General features: G+C 31.6%; 2 protein-coding genes across 2 annotated transcripts in view; one reads left to right on the top strand and one right to left on the bottom strand.

Moving 5' to 3' along the window:
• Positions 1-842: 842 nt before the first annotated feature.
• On the top strand, positions 843-8470 carry LOC107462794 (cationic amino acid transporter 2, vacuolar). The gene is made up of 14 exons (XM_016081456.3): positions 843-1302; positions 1688-1889; positions 2535-2619; positions 3070-3210; positions 3392-3510; positions 3599-3695; positions 3815-3987; positions 4090-4156; positions 5450-5608; positions 5978-6245; positions 6359-6464; positions 6645-6757; positions 7032-7107; positions 7917-8470. The coding sequence occupies exons 1-14, from the start codon at positions 1143-1145 to the stop codon at positions 8074-8076; spliced, it is 1926 nt and encodes a 641-aa protein (XP_015936942.1). The 5' UTR covers positions 843-1142; the 3' UTR covers positions 8077-8470.
• A 2575-nt stretch (positions 8471-11045) lies between these two features.
• LOC107462687 (protein DETOXIFICATION 43) overlaps positions 11046-20008 on the bottom strand; it is a gene marked incomplete in the record, with an annotated part of 40029 nt that continues 31066 nt past the window's right edge. The window contains 10 exon segments of the mRNA XM_052253084.1: positions 11046-11193; positions 12834-12955; positions 13270-13365; positions 13451-13639; positions 13707-13870; positions 13979-14079; positions 14546-14642; positions 14797-14932; positions 14999-15171; positions 19207-19473. Coding sequence (XP_052109044.1) covers positions 11148-11193; positions 12834-12955; positions 13270-13365; positions 13451-13639; positions 13707-13870; positions 13979-14079; positions 14546-14642; positions 14797-14932; positions 14999-15171; positions 19207-19473 — 1391 coding nt within the window.

Raw genomic sequence — 20008 nt, 5'->3', positions numbered from 1 at the left:
TGCTACTTCCTATTCTGTATATTCGTTAAACTTTACCTTAATTTTGAATAAGTCCATATTTGTGTTTTAATTGAGTATAGTGTACTCTACTCTACTCGCACCTCATATATAACACATATTTTATAAAAAATTTTCTATATAGTGAAGGAAATGAGAGTTGAACCCACAACCTCTTTTATATAATGACTTATAATAAGTGAACTACCACTAAGGTGCGAATAGAGTTAGGATTGAGAGATTCTCAATTCGCGAATAGAATAGGATAGAATTTTAATAAAATTTTTAACCCGCAGGTAGGGTTAAGGTAAGGTCCAAACCTTACCCTATCCTACCCATTGCTAACCCTAAATGTGGTTGATAACTTCATGGTCGAGTTTTAGGGGAGAGTGGCCGAGGTATAATGTCCCGTTCAAGGGCAAAATTTTTGTTCTTGGGTAGTTTTTCGGTCACCTTCACTTAAGATTTTAGTGCATGTTAGACAAATATGTATCTAAATAGTTTTAGAAAAAAATTAGAGCACTAATAAAATTTATTATTTTTTACTAACAGTTAGTCAATAATATTTAAAAATATCGACTAAAAATATACTATTAAATTGTTAGACTAAAAGAATTAGACTAATAATTTAAAATATTGTATAAAATAATAAATTTTATTAGTCTTTAAATATTTTTCAAAATTTTATTATAAAATAATTGATTCTAAAAAATATTGTTACTAAAAAATATCTGTCTGATCGGAATAATTCTCCAAAACTTATAATAAATAAAAGTTTATTAAGGAGCGAAAATGTTTAATTTAAAAATCTTTGTTGATTAATTTGAATCCTTAGGATGGGAAGAGAGAGAGAGAGGAGCATACGCGTAAGTGCATAACCATCACCATCCACTAAAGAAGGAAGGGGGGAAGGGAGAATTTCTCGTTCTCTCTCTCTCTCTCTCCCTCTCTCTCAATACATCGTTCTTCCCCTTTTCCTTATAACGCCACATTTTATCTCTCTGTTCAGTTCTCAGTGTACCAGCTTGGCTGCTTCACCCAACAAATAACAATAACAAAACCTTTTTTACCAAAAAAAGAAAAGGAAAGAAAATTCTGCTGCTTGAAAAGAAACCCGAAAAGAAAAAAATAGAGTTGAGTAAGTGATGGGGATTTTGATTGATTCACAAGAGGGTGGTAATAGGAATGGAGGTCAATGTTCAAAGATGTTCTTCAATAGGAAGAAGAAGGTGGATTCTGCACGCAAGAACACCTCTGAGCCTCAACTTGCTAAGGAGCTATCTGTTCCTCAACTCTTGGCAATTGGTAATTCAACATTTCCATTTTTTTCAAAATTTAATTTAATTTAAGTTGTTCCACCCTCCCCCATCCAATTTGAGTGAGGTTCCCTACTTGTTTGATCTTCAATTTTTGAAAGAAACAAAAATGAACCCTTGGAACTGAATTTATGTCTCTAATGAAAACTCAGAAACTTGGCAAAATGAAACTAGAAGTTAGGGTAATTACAATGTAACAAACTATAGACTACAATAGCTATACGTGCAGAATAATTTGGAGGTTTGTTGGAGTCAGTTAAAGGAAGTTTGGACTTAGTTACGGATGGTTATAGTGGTTGCCACGGGTTTTGAACATTAGGATCTATAATTGAACTATACTGTAACATTGTTTTATTTATTTATTTTGGGTTTAGGTGTTGGTGCAACAATTGGTGCTGGTGTATATGTTCTGGTTGGAACAGTTGCTCGTGAGCTTTCCGGTTCTTCTCTGGCAATTTCTTTCCTGGTAGCTGGATTCGCGGCTGCTCTTTCGGCTTTTTGCTATGCGGAGCTAGCTAGTCGTTGTCCTTCTGCTGGGAGTGCCTATCACTACACATACATATGTGTTGGGGAAGGGTAACAACATTTCTTTTGATTCTACATATTTATTTCTCTTGTTATTAGCTTGAAAACCTTTTTAATCTAGTCCTTGCTTTGCTTTCCATGGAACTTCTAGTTATGAAATGATATTGACTCAGCTTATCACAATAGAGATTGAAGTGCTTCTGTTACTTGATTCTTTATTTTGTTATTCCCTTTTTTTCCCGTTTCCCTTAATAGTTATGATGTCAGGGTGATATTGATTCTGGAGTTTTGGAATAGCGTCTGTCTTTATAATCCTGTGTGAAAGAGAAAAGGTGGGCCGGGGGGAGAGTTTGAAATTTTTGTCTTTTATTAAAACTTCTTTTTGAATTGGAGGTCTATGCCAGTTTACTGTAATAGGTCTTTTATTGAAAAAAAGAAAAAAATTATTTTAACTGAGAGAAAGTTGGAGTAGACGGGGACTTAAGAAGACTCTGAAGGAGCTGATAAGAAGAGATTTAAGCATAAATAGCTTGAGTCTAGACATGATTCATGACAAGGCACAATGGTGTTCGATTCATCATTCAAGTAGCCAACTCACCTGACTGGACAAGGCTTGGTTGTTGTTGTTGTTGTATGCAATTGAGACTTGATGTGCTTTGATGAATAATTGAATAGAAAATATTGTATTCTTTGCAGAGTTGCTTGGTTGATTGGCTGGGCCTTGATATTAGAATATACAATTGGTGGAGCTGCTGTTGCTCGGGGCATAACACCCAATTTGGTATGATGTTCGTTAAACTTTTCTATTTTGGTTCTGTTTTCAGAGAAAAGTTAGGGTTGGGGGAGGGGGTAGCATTTCTTAGGGTTGATTCACCTCTCCTTCAATCTTTCCGCTCTTTCTTTTTCAATATGTTTTTTAGTGGTTTTTCTTGTTCAATCATTTATTACTCATTTTATTTGAAATTAATTTTTTTTATTGTTAGTAATTCAGTGAACAAAACAATTTTGTTGGTGTTTGGCTCTAAAATAATCTTATTTTTCCGTGTCCCATTTTCTTTTCTGAAATTCAGAATTCCGTTGGATCTTGGATGATCTCCTTGTATATGTTATGCATGTGATTATGTAATGTAATAAGTAATGAGAGTAAAAGATTATTTGTTTCAAATGTGAGTAAGATTATATATTTATCTTATGCTCAATTATTGATAGAAAATAATATTTCTTTGGTTAGGCTGCTCTTTTTGGAGGTGAAGACAATCTACCCGTCTTTTTATCGCGTCAGCATATTGCTGGGATCGATATTGTTGTGGACCCATGTGCAGCAATTATGATATTTGTTATTACTGCACTCCTGTGTGTTGGGATTAAAGAGGTACTTTTCTTTTTGAATCTTCTTCTCTAATATGTTTTTTGAAATTTCCCGACTTTAGGTTCATGCAACTTGTTGCATGTTTCCCTTGTGCGAATCCGACTGTTATTGTGCTTTATTAAATCCATTCAGACGTCCAAATATGTTTTAAGATCCTTTTTATTTGAATGGTTAAAAAATGCAGAGTATAATGGTTCAAAGTATTGTCACATCAGTGAACATGTGTGCTTTGATGTTTGTCATAATTGCTGGTGGTTACCTAGGATTCAAATCTGGATGGCCTGGATATGAAGTTCCTACAGGGTACTATACATCTTTATTCTGCACTATCATTTGTATGTTTGTTCTGTTCTCGTTACTGAATACTTGTCTCTTGCTCTTTCTTTAATAGATCTTTTCCATTCGGGGTAGATGGAATGCTTGCTGGTTCTGCAACTGTCTTTTTTGCTTATATAGGTTTTGATGCAGTTGCCAGCACTGCCGAAGAGGTATAGATGATGATGTGATGCACCCCTTTTTTTTCTCCTCGCCTATAAATACGATCCTCAACTTTGTACATAATTGAGGAAATTATTACTTGTTAATGATGTCTTGCTTTGATTAACAGGTGAAAAATCCTCAACGTGATCTGCCACTGGGTATTGGTGGTTCATTGTTTCTATGTTGTGGATTGTATATGATGGTCTCGATTGTTATTGTCGGTTTAGTACCTTATTATGCTATTGATCCTGATACCCCAATATCCTCTGCATTTGCTAGCCATGGAATGCAATGGGCAGCGTAAGTGAATAATTAAGTTATCTACAGTGTGTTGGATTCCTCATAAAATTTAGGCAGCCTAATAAATGAAGTGGTTATCTTTTTTCATAATTGTTTTTGCAGTTATATTATAAATGCCGGGGCTTTTACAGCTCTATGTGCATCATTGATGGGTGGGATATTGCCCCAGGTAAATCTACTGGAATCTCTATTTCTCTATTTATGCATTAGAATCTGAAATTCTTTAGTTTATTCTTTCCCCAATGATTGTGCAATTTCGCTTGCTATATTGCATGGTTATAGGGGTTCATGCCTTGGATGCATGTTCCGGGTAAAGTTTATCATTTTCTAAGCGGTTGAAGATGCATATCAACCATTGAATGTGAATATTAAATTATTCATTCACGTCATCTATAACATTGGTCCTTGGGTATTGAATGCAATATAATCTGTGTTGAACAGTTACAAAATTCTACATCTAATGATACATTGTGCAATTATACATTATTATCTTGTAATGAAATGAGTTTTAGAGGGAGAATTAAATGATAGTTGTAAACATGTAATTAGAATGAAGTAGGTGTTAATTTGGGATTCTTGCAAGTTTTATAGGCAAAAAGTGCCATTAAGATGCTAGGACAACTTTTAACACCTTGAGGTTAGAGATACCAAAATGTGCACACCTTAGTAAAGAGTTATGAACTAGTTTGCATAAATTTAATGTTTAAATTAACAACTTCATATAAATAACTAAAGTTAAGAAGAGAAGTAAATTAGGACTATAATTGATAATATGTTGAGGCTAGATGTATGGAAGCCTTGATAACTTCTACCATTTATCTCAAATATTCAGTCCAATAAGAATTTACTCAATTTGTTCAAGTGGTAGAGTTGCATTATGGATTTGCTTTCCTTCCATTTTCTTTGTTTTGGGATGTAGAGTGTTGTTGGTCACTTTGTTTTCCCCGTTTTTACTATTTTAGAGGTAACTGATCGGTGCTTGAGTGCCGTGGCACTTTTTCCCACTGTAAAAACCTAGCTTTTTGATAAGCTAATCTTGTAAAACATAAAAGACTCTCACCCGAAGAACCTCTACTTAATAAAATAAAAATAAAGTCAAAAGATGCTTGCCCCAACCAAGAGGTAGTGCGCCTTAACTCATAACTAGTATTTGGAGGCCTTTCTTAATCCAGCCAATAGCCTACTGCATGCCCTTTGGTGCCTTTAACCTATAATGGATTCTTATAGTCTGGCAGTAATTCCATTACCCTGATATCATCAATCTTCTATGCTTGAATTTATGCAGTAGTGTAGTCTACTGAATTCATTTATATATTAGGTGTATTTATTTTCATGCTAGCTTCGGCTTTATTCTATGATGATTGCTAGATGTAGGTATCAGTCTTTACCCTGCTTTTATCATAGTCTCGTTTCCAGGAAAACTATTTAATTATTTAGATATGCTTTGTTTAATGCTTCTCAGCCAAGAATCTTGATGGCTATGGCAAGGGATGGGCTGCTACCACCATTTTTTTCGGACATAAATAAGCACAGTCAAGTTCCTGTTAAGAGCACAATTGCTACTGGCCTTATTGCTGCAATTTTGGCATTTTCCATGGAAGTCTCTCAATTGGCAGGGATGGTATGTCTACTTTCACAACAGTCATGTCCATTATTGGATCATATGCTAGGAAATTATTAAAAAAAATCTCAATCTGAAAACTTATGCTGTTGTGGTATACAGAATTGATTTTTTTTGTTCCATATATTATTTGATGTCGAACACAATTTGACTAGAAGAATGAAAACCATTCAATGAAGCCATTATCTTCCATTTTAATCCAGACAACCTTTCTTCAATTTGTTCTTTTCTTTAATAAAAAAAAAAAATTTGGTGCAGTTTTTATTGCTTGTGTGGAATTGTCTAATACCACCATTAATTATTGTATGTAAAGGGATATTAGTTCTTTGTACGGTTGTACTAAACTATATTTGCCTTGTTTTCTTGCAGGTTAGTGTGGGCACACTTCTTGCATTCACCATGGTGGCAATATCGGTGTTGATACTAAGATATATCCCTCCAGATGAGGTTCCTTTGCGCCCTTTTCTCCAACAACCAATTGATTCAGGGACAGGTGGATACATTTGGAGCTGCTTGGAGACAGGTTGGAAAGATAAGGAGGCAGTTGGTACTTCTGGGAACCGAAAACCTTTACTTGTGAAAGAGGATGTATCAATTGAGTATCCCCTTATTCCTAAGCAACTTGCCATTGGCAACTGTGAGTTATGCTTTTCTTCTCTATTATCAATGTCTCTCTCATACATAATGCAAATTTTGCTGCTCAAGATTTGTAATCAATGTTGTTTTTGCCCTTATTCTTTTTGGGTGCAGATTTACACGAGGGTAATAGACGAAAGGTTGTTGGGTGGGTCATAACATTAACATGCGTAGGTATACTTGTCCTCACATATGCTGCTTCGGACTTAACCCTTCTCAGGTTGGTTTACTGGCAGATTTTTAATTCAAATTTCAAGTTTAGAAATCAAAATAGCTTAGGAGCTAATTTTCTGAAATTTTGATGCTAATTGAAGTTTGTATGCATTTGGATTGTGTGGACTTGTCCTCACATATTTCTTGATGTTCTCACTTCTCAGCATTCTGTGTTTGCTTTTACCAGTTCGGTTCGCTTTGGATTGTGTGGGGTTGGTGGCTCTCTTCTTTTGTCTGGTTTAGTCTTTCTAACCTGCATAGATCAAGATGTTGCAAGACACAACTTTGGACACGCTGGAGGTATGGCTCAACATTATAATCTTATGATAATAATGTTATGCAGTTATTGTGAGCATGTGTCTTTATCGAATGTGACTAGTTTTCACGCTATTTACTATAACATTAGAAAATTGCAAATTATGAATAGAATAGATTGTCTGTGGTTACTCTAGTATGGATAACACCATGCTTTATGCCGATATTTTTATATAAAGTTAATTTGTATTGTCCTCCTACTCCCATATCTCCTTTTAGGTTTGGGTATAAAAGATCACTTCTTTTAATCTATTTTCAGGTTTCATTTGCCCACTGGTGCCACTGCTTCCCATAGTTTGCATTCTCATCAATTCTTATCTACTTGTTAATCTTGGGTAAGTATTCGTCAATTCTAATAGGATTTCCCGTTAGCGGCTTTTGAATGGCTAGAAATCCAGATTTTCAAGAAAATCTACATTGTTTTCATATTGGTAATGCAGAAAAATCCGACTAGGGGTGTCTTTGTGGCAATCGTCAACTTTTTCCTCTGATATGCCACTATTTCTAAAATTTTTTACCAAAAGGCCACATTTTTCAAATTATTTACTCAGATGCAATTGTTTTGCCACCATGGAAGGCACTTGCTATTGGATGCGCTTCCTGTTTAGTGTTCTCTACGTGGAAGACACGTTCCACTTAGGTGTCTCCTAGTCAGCACAAAAAAAAAGACACAAAGTGTCACTGTGGCAAAATGATGGCTTCTGAATAAATAGTTTGAAAAAATGTCATTTTTGTAAAAGGTTTTAGAAATAGTGGCATAACTTTAGAGAGTAGCATATTGAAAAAAAAAAAACCTCACTGTTGTCATCGCTGTTGACTTATTATTTTTATTAGTATTACATTATTGGGTAATCATTTATGTGCTTAAAAAAAGAAATGTAAATTCTTCGATTATTCTGCATGCTGAAAATTTCATTATAGCATGCTAATAATTTGAAAAGTGGCAATATTTATTAAGTAGGATTTTAATTGCCGCACTCATGTTTAACAATACATCAACTGTGCTCTGTGCCTCTGTCATTCCTTGTTTTAATAACGAAAGTGTGCTTCTACTGAATCTGAAGTAAAAACTAAGTAGCAGATGGACAAACAAATAAGTCATGGTCCATTATTTTGATTCATGGTCGCTGTTTGTTTCTTCCAGATCTGACACATGGGCACGTGTGTCAATATGGCTCGCAATAGGGCTAGTTGTTTATGTATTCTATGGCAGAACGCACAGCTCCCTCAAAGATGCAGTTTATGTCCCAGCAACGCAAGTGGATGATACTTATCACGATCACACCACCACGTGTCTTGCTTAATAATCCATGTGAAGCTTACTAGAAGCCAAATTGTATAGAAAATGTATAGAAAATGTATCTCAAGATTAATAGATCAGGTCATGGTTTTTTTTGGGTCATATTTTAGGTCATGGTTGGTTTGTTTCTTGTAAAATACCAACATTGGGTTGCTCATTATGATAGGCAAACGTATTTTCATGATTTCATCCCGATATAAAGTTGTTGGGATAGATCCTTAGTAACTACTATTCTAGTAATCTTTTGCCTTGCATGGGGTAATTCCGTAATTTAAATTTCAAAAATGTTATTTGCACACAAAAATCAGGTATTGTGTATTTGTGTATAAATATGTATAGTTTAATTTATTTTTAATGTATATTTTATATTTTAATATATATTCTATTTTGGTGGCTGATTCTAATGTAAATTTAGTATAGTTGTTTAAAGTTTTGGTATTTACTATGGTTGCTTAGCCTAGTAAAAATGTGTAATATGTGTACATTTATAATTGGTTCTTGTGTATATTTTAAAAAGATCAAATTGACTCCTATTTTACTTTTATTTATTTCCAAATAAATTCAAACTTGCCCATTTTCCTTGTTCTGTTTTTTGAATTGTTTCATATAATCGTAATTAGCATTATCAGGCAACTAGAAATCACATGTTGTGACTTAAGTTTTAAAGGGTTAGCTTATTACTTAAAAGGTCTGTAGACTGTAAGTTGGCTATTTTGCTAATACTTTCGTCTAGTTCACATACCAAACGTGTTAAATACTTCCATAAAAAATCTGTATTATAATAAAAGGTGTTTTGTACAGCATGCTAAAATTTTAGGTCATTTCAATACCATTTGTGGTGCAAAAAATTGTTAAGATTTGAACTCAATCACTCCAGTGAAGTCCTCAGGGAAATAACAAGACTATTCTCAGTTCTAAATATTGTAAATATTATAGATCACAATGAATAAAAATTTTGTACCACAACTTACAATGTAACGATAAATTGTTAGATTACAATGAATAAATATGGTTAAAAATTATTATGAGGTCTCTAACTGTTTTTAAAGATTCCTAACTTGAGCTGTTGAGAGCAGGATTTTAAATTGGCTCAACAGAACCATGGGTTTTTAAACATACATTAATTTTGATACCTTGACAATGTAAAACGTTACGTTTTTATGCATAGATATTAATTTTAATATATGGATGATCATTCATACTATCAACATAAAAAAAGTAATTATTTTTTCTAACATAGTGTTACATAATTAGATGCATGTATAAAACTACTCTACACTAATAGTGCATCAAAATTAAATTTCATATATATATATCAAACCTTATATATAATTGTCTGAATAAAAATATAAAGGCTTATATAATATTGTGTTCTTGAATGAAGAACATAAGAAGCAGATAATGAACTTGAACACCAAGAGAGATGAGAAAGAATGAGAAGACAAGTGTATTGATTACAAATTATCACATACATTCTCCTATTTACCTACTACCTTCACTGGCTAACAGATTACGTCTCACTAACTACATTCTAACCACTTGAATGGTATACAACAGACTATCTTCTTCCTTCAGATACAAGTCACTGTTGTTCTGCTATGTGCTATTTCTCTTTTCTCTATAACTTCTTCATGCTAACATGCTTCCTTATGAAGTGCAAATCCAGCTCGAAATGTGCTGACCTACTGCGAAGAACTGGATTTTCTGCAAGTAAGCAATCTGGTTGGTTATCGTAATAGATAGTTGGTGGAGTGCGTAGAGGGAGAAGATTTTGGATCCATACCAACTTTGCGTGAGCTGTTGCAAGTGCCCTATACTTTGCCTATTTCTTATTACTTTTCCATGCTCCCAAATTTGATCCAAGATACACACAATATCCTGTAATATATTGCAATGCCCCTGCAATGGACCTATAGAATTTAGGGTCATCAAATGGTTCAACATCATTTATATGTAGTTTTGTAGAAGAAACCATTGGTGTTGGAACAGGATTTTCCTGCAATATATCCGTTTTAGTTAATAGGTTTGTAACATGTTTTTTCTGGGTTTAATTACTCTATTGGTCCTTATAGTTTTGCAAAATTTTCAATTAGATCCCTATATTTTTTTCCTTTTAATTGGTCCCTGCACCAAATATTTTTTCAATTAAGTCCCTCTTAACAGTAATTGGCTTAATTTTATAGGGATCCAACTAAAAAAAAAAAATTGGTGCAAAGACCTAAATAAAAGGAAAAAAAAGTGTAGGCACCCAATTGAAAAAAAATTGGTGCAATGACCCAATTAAAAGGAAAAAAAAAAGTATAAAGACCTAATTGAAAATTTTGCAAAACTACAGGGACCAACAGAATAATTAAACCTTTTTCCTGTGTAGGCTAATCAAAATGTAATACTCATAGGCTAATAAAAAAAATGAATGAGTCAGTTGTTCTTCTTATGATAAGAATAGAATGAGCTAGCTGAGATGGAGAAGTATTCAAATATGCACCATATCATTCTTAGTTGAGGTAGAAAAGTTAGTATTCATCTTATCACCAAACAACAATTTATAAGGAAAATTTCTTTCATAAAAAACAACATGCCTCCTTAAATACACTTTTCCATTTGAAGAGAGACACTTATATCCCTTATCCAAAGAAAAAGATACAATTTTTGAGCTCTGTAATCCAGTTTGTGTTTATTAAATGGATTAAGAAAGGGATAGCATGCACATTCAAACACCTTAAAGGTTTTCAGAACACAAGTGTATTGATTTACAAATTATCACATAATACAACTGACTAACGCTTTCTTGAGATACAAGTCATTGCTCTTCTGCTATCTCTCTTTTCTCTGTTTCTGCACTTCCCTTTACAAATATAAACCACCATTATATATATTTTTTGTGATAATTCTTTACTAATCAAATAAAATGACGTTAAACTTGAATGATTCAACATAAATTAAATACACACATAATTAAGATTATCTGAGTAAAGTAATAAGTGATCAAATCTTGAAACAAGAACCAAAATGATCCTGTAAGGTGAAACAGTGATACAGAGCATACACCAAATGAAATTTGCAATGCATATAACATCAGTGGAGTCTAAGAAAACGCCAAGGTCCTGTTCCTGTTCCCATCCTGCATATATGCATTTTAACACTTGTAAACACTGGAAAATAGCATCATAAAATTTTTTTTCTTCAAAATACTCATAAGTATTAATAATTTGAAATTCTTTTCCAAGTTCAACTTTAATTTCAAATTTTTCTTGAGCAATCAAGAAGAGTATTAATAATTTTTACAATATTTTATTAGTTCATCTATTATTAACGAGTTCAGATGTGAGCCAATCTTAATTTATGTGAGCAAACTTGATTGTTAATGAGATTTGTAAATAGATAATAAGTATATATGTATAGATAATTGTCTTCAATACAATAATTTATTTGCCTCCACACTTCAAAAAAAATAATGTATAAAAAACATTTATGTTATTAAATATTAATACAATAATAAAAATTATTATATTATATAAATTTAAAACAAACAATATTAATAAATAATAATAATATAATTATTTAATTATCTAAAGTCAAGCTTAACTTTTTAAATATAAATGAGATTATTAGTATTTAATATTTTTTTATAATATATATCATTTATTTATTTTTTATTGTTTTGTTTAATTTTATTTTGTTTATACATTTAATATTATTTTCGTCGAAAAAGCTTTTACTATAATATTATAAAATGTCAACTTTACAATTAAATATCAAAAAATTATTTGAATATTTTTTTTAATAGAAAAAAGATATTATTTTATTTATACCTACATAAAGAATTATAGTTGTTTGATTTGAATTTTTATTTTTTTTTATAAATTTTTTGTCCCTCTCACATAATTTTAGCGAAAATTCATACACTAAAACAAAAAATAATAAAAATTCTAAATTAGTTCATTCGAGATATACTCTGTATAGATTTTTTAGTTATTGAGTTATTATTCTTTTTTGTATCATATAAAAAAAATCAATAAAAATGTAATTTTTACGGATATTAGATGCTTGATTAAGCACTAATATTAATAATAAATGTATTACTCATGTAATATTATCAAAACATTGAAATAAAAAAATATTTTTAAATGTGTTAATTACATTTATTTATTAAAAACTTGAGTTAACTAATATACTCCAAAATTTAAATACCTAAATATAAATATTAATATTTTTTATTATTTTACTATATTATTTTGCCATCACATCTAAAATGAGTTAATTGAATGAAAGATTACTAATCTTACTATTAGAATCATGTGGTAATGATATGAAATATTATGTGTCAAGCACTATTTTGGTTGGACACCAAAAAGAAAAGCACTATTTTGGTCTTTTATTTTTTGTTATGTATTATAAATAGATTGATTTTATTTTGGGTTTTAGTTTACTAGGCATAAATACTTATGTATTCGTCGATTGAGAGACAACGACTAATGTCTAACCCCATCCGAGTTTATCTTTAGGTAGGGTGGCCTAAATCTTGTTGCATATATTATACATGTGACACCCCTAATAATCAAACTTGCGATATAACATTTAAGTAACCGAAGCAATAACCACTTGATAACATTTACAGTTTCTGATCTGTTCTATATTAGTGCTTGAATTATCTTTTGAAAGAACTAAGAAGTCACCTATATATATGATGTATCATGCATAATTGAATTGATGAAGGCAGTGTGCATATACATAGATTGCCTAACATGGGGAAGATTTTACCTCCAAAAACCAGCAAACATGCGAAGACTCATGAAGATGGTAAGAGCAATCCAAATTCCCACGAAACCTTTGCTCTTTGATAGAATAAGTAATGAAGCAACAGTTGCAAATCCCACCATGACCTAAACAAAGAGATTACAACCATCGGTTTACGTGTGATGCTATTTTGATCATTGGTACACCAATTAAAAAATCTAAAATTAATAATCGATTACAAAATTTATAATACAAATATTTGATTATTTACTGTGTTTAACTAGGTGAAGGCCGAATAAATAATGACTTGATGGAAGTTACTTTAATAACTGTATTATTAAAATATTTAAATGACAAATATATTAAACCAAGATATTTTAGTATAGTGATAGATATTATGAATCAAAATAAAGTAGTATGAAAATGGTAAAACAAAAAGAAAGGCAAGTGAACTTATTACCAAGGAGTATGCAGAATAAGCAAAATCAGAAGCACCATAGTTCACACCATCAAATACAAAGGCCAATGAATTGATTGGTTGTGTAGCAGCAACAAACTGGTAGTGTTGTTTGCAATTAGACACAATAACATGGGATAGTTTTCATAAGAAAATATAGTTTAATTTTGATAATATATATTACCGGAAGGCCTATTCTGATTATGTGCAAAACAGGGATAGTTTTGGAGAAAAGTCCAGCTCCAAAGTACATTCCAATGCCGACAAGAAGAGAGAGAGCAACTCCCAAAACAAACCCCATTTGTAGTGTCCTTGCTGCAGCAGCAATTACTTTCTCATAGTCTTTCTCAGCAAAGGAACATGCTAGAATTGCCTGTATTATCTAGTTAGTCATTAATACTCATTTATTAAAAGAAAAAGAAGATAATTAATTATATGACCTGTACGGCAACAGCTAAACCGTCAGCAATAAGGGAAGAAGTGAGCCACACTTGGAGGCAAGTTTGGAATGCCGCCATTGGAATTGCCCCTAATCTTGCTGCCAATGACGATGCCAACGTCGCACAGAACGATGCCGCTATTACTTTCGCCAATAACATCCCTCCTATCATCATTTAAACATACATTTTTACTCCATCCATCATTGCAATTTGCAAGTAACATTATTTAATAAAAAGGACTAGGTTAGTAATTGTATGTTCACCACCCCTACCATTTTTCAGAAACCTCAAGATCTGCAAATTCTTAAAGCCTGGTGGTAGAAGTACCATTTTTCTGATTAATATCATCCATAGAATCAATGCCATGAAGAACCTAAAACAGCCACCATTTATGAAAAGTTCAAGTTATTGTACGAACAATAATAAACTTGATTAGTTTTATTTTATTTTTTTAATGAACTTTATTAGAATATTACTATATGTGTTCTATTATTCATTTTTATCGTTCAAGTAGTTTTCCTTTTTTTCTCTGTTTGAAATTGTATATTAATTTATATGCTTAATATATTAAAAATATTATAAATATCAATTATTTAATTTTATATGCAGTCTTTTTAAAATAAAGATCTCACATAACTTTTTCTCTGTCTAAGAAAATGAAATAATCCTCTACTATTTAAGATAATTAATTTTTTTGGGAGCACATAGTTTTTATAAATATTAAGCAATAAAATTAAAGAAAAAATTAGTAAAATTGTTTTCAAATATTTGTTTTTATTTTTTTCTCTAGTCAAATTATTAATAATTATTAAATAGAACGAAAATAATATATAACTCACTGGGAGACGATATGTGAAATGGCTGCACCGGTGAGACCCAAATTGCAATGAAAAATGAGTAGTGGGTCTAAACTGATATTCAATGCATATCCGAAAACTGAACCAAATGAAATGAAAATAAACATAAATAAAATATAAATATATAATAATTAATTTGATAATTGATTTTTATTATTTGATTTAAAAATGAAACATTACTTCTTGAAACCAAAATATGGTTGATTACATTACAAAGCTTCATTTGAACTTACGAATGACATATAAAGGAGTTTTTGTGTCCTTGAAACCTCGAAAGATTCCTTGCATGGCTAGTGAGAGAAGCATTGCAGGTGCACCTAACGATCTCAATCTCAAGTACTTTACGGCAGGGTCTAGCATAGGAGAACCCTACACATATTAAAGTACATGGAATTATTATTAAACAATAATTAATAATTAATAATTAATACTCACATGTTTGAGACCCATTGCGCCTAATAGGGGTTTGTCTGCAAATATAAGAACTGCAGCTTGAATGATGCCAAGGATTGTGGCAAACAGCAGTGATGTTGATGCTGAACCAAGTTGTAGCTTCTTTCTTTCAACCCTTTTCAACATATTTTTCTCACATATATTTCTATATTCTTCTGATCAAAGGAATTTAATTAGCACTCATGAAAACTTCTCATACTAGCTAGCATGATGAACATATATACAAAACTGAAATTTAATTATGGTGTTTATGGTTATGATAGTTATTGTGATTATATAATTTTTTAAAATAAAAGTAATATTTTTTTTATTTAACAACAATTTTTAATTTAAAATTAAAATAAAAAATAGTATTAAGATATAAATAATATATTTTAATATTAGAAAGGAGAGCAAAATTATTTGACAAAGACTAACACTAACTGCTAGTTCTAACAGAATTCTAGTTTGTCAGTTAGTTAAAGATGCTTTGTTTAATGAATCTTTACTAGAACAGTTGGTTACAGTAAGCTTATATGTAGTTGCTACTCAGCATTATAAATATACTATTCTTCTGATAATCAATAATATTTTTGTTCAATTACTTCTATTGCAAGTTACCACTCTTTTTCTTACCACTCTTTCTCTCAAAATTCTGTTTCTCTACTTTATTTGGTTTGTGTTTAGCTATAGTCTTTCTTGTTAGTTCCTTTATAGTATCTAGAGCCTACATCTCTGCTTCTTCTTCATGATTGAGATTACCCTCTCAGATTCTATAAAGAAATCATTCTCCCCAATCGCAGAAAAACTCAATGAAGAAAACTACTCCACATGTAGATACATTATTGCAATTCTCACTATCGAAAATCTTGGTCTTAAAAGTCATCTAGATCTCTCAAAAATTCTTGAGCAATTCACATCTGATGCTACCAGGAAAACTGTTACAGAAATAGAAGAATTCAAGAACTAGTGCCAAAGAGATCGAGCACTCACCACATGGCTTGTTGATTCCAAGACCAATTGAATAAAAAACAAAAGTCATTCACCTCTCTAGATTTCATGAAGTTTGGGAAAGGATTGATGACTATTTTCAAGTTGTTTCCTCTGCAAGTATACAAAGTCTCAAAAGTCAATTAAGATCTTGCAAGAAGACTAGTTCAGCTGCTAAGTTTTTGTCCAAGATTTGCAAAATTGTGGATTCATTATTTTCTGTAGGATATGAAGTATTTGAGGATGATCATCTTCAAGCCATCATTGAAGAACTTAATGAAGAATATGCAGTTTACATCTCTTCTGTGACAGCAAAAAAGGGACCCTTTAGAATTGTAGAGGTTGAAACTTTCTTGCTTTCTTATGAAGAAATGCTAGAGCACTTCAAGAAGTCAGAATCTGGTATGCCTGTAGCTCATTATATGTAGAATTCTTCACTAAATTTTGATTTCAACTCTAGCAATACTTATAGACGAGGACGTCGAAGAAACATAAGAGGAGGTGGAAGATTTGGATTTAACAACAACAATAATTCAAGAATGCAATGCCAACTTTGTGGGAGGTTAGGCCATGTGGTGTGGAACTGTTACCATAGGTTTGACTAATCTTTCAACCTAAATTCTGGTAATAATTCTTCAGCAATACAAACCCCATATATCAATGCTCAACCTCCACCACCTCCAGCCAATTTTCATCATTCAACTACCTATCTAACATCCCCATCTTCATTCATCAGTGAAGCCTCATGGCTTGCAGATTCTGCTGCAAGCCATCACCTAACACCAGATCCATCAAACCTGCTTACTTCATCGACAAGTAATACTGATTTAGATCAAGTCTTTGTATGTAATAGTACAAGTATTGCTATTAAGAACTCTGGATCCTCTATTCTATATGATAAATATTGTAGTGTCATTTTTATATTAAAGAATTTACTGCATGTTCCCCAAATAACACAAAATCTGTTAAGTATGTCAAGGTTTGCTGCTAAAAATGGAGTTTATTTTGAATTCTGGCCTAACTATTATTTCATTCGTGACCAGGCTACCAAGGATTATCTCCTATAATTTGTTGATAGTTTTTCCAAATTTAATCTAATTTTCTTACTTCAGAATAGGTCTCAAACACTATTAGCCTTTCAAAATTATAAGAAGTTGATGGAAAAATAATCTGGCCAATGCATTAAAGCTATACAAACTAATAATGGAGGTGAATTTCTACGGCTTTTTCTACGTTTCTTGCTTCAGAAGGCATTCAGCATAGAAAATCCTGCTCTTACACACACTATTAACAATGTAGTGTAAAAGAAAACACAAACATATTACTGAAATGGATCTATCCCTTTTAGCAACAGTCTCTCTCCGTATGAAATTCTGGGAGGATGTCTTATAATAATCAATAGACTTCCAAGTATTGTTGATAATAAAAGTCCATATGAGGTTTTATTTCATCAACAACCAGATTTTAATCTCTTTAAAGTGTTTGAATGTGCACACTTTCCTTTTTTAAGACCTTATAGGAGTGCCACTACTATACCTTCTAATACACAATCAAAACAACAAACTCTTCATCATCACCAGCACACAGAAACTCCTATCCCTATAAGTGGCATGGAGATATGCCTCCCCCCATCACACCATTAAACACACGCTCTATGACTACAAGAGCCAAATCTAGCCACATCAAATCAAAAGCATTAGTGATTCAAACTCCTGACCTTATCAACAACATACCATCAAATGTGAAATAAGCACTCAACTATTCACACTAAAAAAAGACCATGAATACTAAGATGCAAGTACTGAACAGATGTGGAATATGGACTCTCACAAAAGCACCAGTAAATGAAACAATTATAGGGAGTAAATGGGTGTTTGCCATCAAAAGAAATCAACAAGGTGAGATTCTGAGATATAAAGCAAGAGTAGTTGGCAAGGAATTTCATCAAAAAGAGGGAGTACACTATGAACAAATCTACTCTACAGTGATCAGATCAACCACAATAAAAGTGATTTTCACCATTGCTATACCCTTAGGTTGGCCATTAAGACAATTCGACTTTGACAATGCCTTTTTGAATAAAAAATTTGAAGAGAATGTCTATAAGCTTCAAGCACAAGGATATGAGTGCTCCAATAAAACTCTTGTTTGTAAACTTAATAAGGCCATATATGGCTTGAAACAAGTTCCTCGAGCTTGGTTCAAGACACTGGCAACAACACTATACAAGTTTGGATTTGAAAATACTAAATCAAATGTATCATTATTTGTAAGACATACTTAAACTAATATTACCTATCTCTTATTGTATGTACATGATATTATAGTTACAGAAAATGATTCCAAAGTCATTGAAATTTTAATATCACAGTTGAACAACTTTTTTCTAAAAGATCTTGGCAGATTTAGTTACTTTCTGGGATTGGAGAAAGCATATCTTCTACATAGGGAGTTGATGATTTCACAAGCCAAATATGCTAGAGAAATATGGAAAGGAGAACTCTAAACCATTACCAACACCTATGTCCTCAGATTCTAAACTTTACTTGAGCGATTTTGAACTATTTGAGAATACTACTAAATATAAATCTATACAACAACTTTAGTTTGAGGGGGTCTTGAGGAAGGAGAGCAAAATTGCTTGACAATGACTATCAGTAATGGCTAGTTCTAACAGAATTTTAATTTGTTAGTTATAGTTAGTTAAAGATGCTTTTCTTGACGAATCTTTATTAGAAGAGTTGGTTAGAGTAAGCTTATATATAGTTGCTACCTAGCATTGTAAATTACTACTCTTTCGATAATCAACAACATTTTTGTCCAATTACTTCTGCTGTAAATTACCACTTTTTCTCTCAAGACTCTAATTTTTTTATTATACACAATTTACATTCTTTGATTTGTGTTTAGCTATAGTTGTTTTTGTTAGTCCCATTATTTAAGAGTTGTTAAAACCTTTTAGTCATTGTAATTATACATAACGTAGATTCCACAATACATATATATTTCAATGATGTAAGTGTTTAATGTAATGTATGTATATCTTATTTTATATTAATTTAAATTTTTAGAGAAGTAATTTCATCACAATAGTATTGATTGAAAACAAATTTAGTGTAAGTTTTTCTTTTTCTTTTACTATTGGCTGTTTTTAAAAATCTATTAAAAGAAGCTCTCACAATCTGAGTTGTAAGAAAAAGGAGAAAGGTATCAGAATGCACCGTTTCCATTATTGGTCTCTTCAGTCAAAGCACCATCCGGTGTTGGCATGGGAGTCTTCATTGTTCCATCTTGTGTACGATCACACACTTGCATATTTTTGGTGACTAATTCATAGGTGAGTTTGGACTCATTTTGATTGGTTTTCTGAATAGTATCTTCCTCTGCCACGAAGGAAGTTGTAATGCTCACGAGAGGGACCACTGTAATCTTTGAAGATAGGTTGAACAATGCAATCGCAACTCCAGCAGCACCTTGATCCACCGCCCCTAATCATTTTTTCACACATATAATCGAATATGATTCATACACAATCAAATTTCATAATAATGTAATGGTATGAAACATATTTTTTTTGTGATTTTTTTTAAAATATCCTTAGCGTTTAATTTTATTTAACTTTGTTGTTAATTTTTTTATTTATGTCAAAATTACTCTTAGACGCATGAGCTTCATTTAAAATGGAAAAAAATTGGGAATATCAAAAATAATTTTGACAAAAATCGAAACGTTAAGGACAAAATTAAATAAATAAAAAAATATTAGAAATAAAATTAAATGTTAAAAATATTTTTTAAAAAATTACAAATATTAGAAAAAAATATATTTATCCTAATATGATAAAACAATTTTTACATTTTAATCAAATACAAATAAAAGTAGAAAATAACTACTAACTAAATTTTTTGTCAATACAAATTTTGACTTTACTTATAAAAATCGACTATTCTACAATAATAAACTTAAAGACTACTAATAACTAATTTGAGTTACTATCTTGAGTAGGTTGAGCTAGTAAAAGAG

The sequence above is a fragment of the Arachis duranensis genome, chromosome 8, assembly GCF_000817695.3.
Source record: "Arachis duranensis cultivar V14167 chromosome 8, aradu.V14167.gnm2.J7QH, whole genome shotgun sequence".
NCBI lineage: Eukaryota > Viridiplantae > Streptophyta > Magnoliopsida > Fabales > Fabaceae > Arachis > Arachis duranensis.
Note: the sequence above shows the minus strand (reverse complement) of the source record. Positions and strands in the feature narration are given on the sequence as shown.

Coding starts and splice junctions, on each gene's coding strand:
- LOC107462794 (XM_016081456.3), top strand. CDS start 1,143: ATGGGGATTTTGATTGATTCACAAGAGGGTGGTAATAGGAATGGAGGT. Junction 1,890..2,534: donor TACATATGTGTTGGGGAAGG/GTAACAACATTT, acceptor TATTCTTTGCAG/AGTTGCTTGGTTGATTGGCT. Junction 3,211..3,391: donor TGTGTGTTGGGATTAAAGAG/GTACTTTTCTTT, acceptor TAAAAAATGCAG/AGTATAATGGTTCAAAGTAT.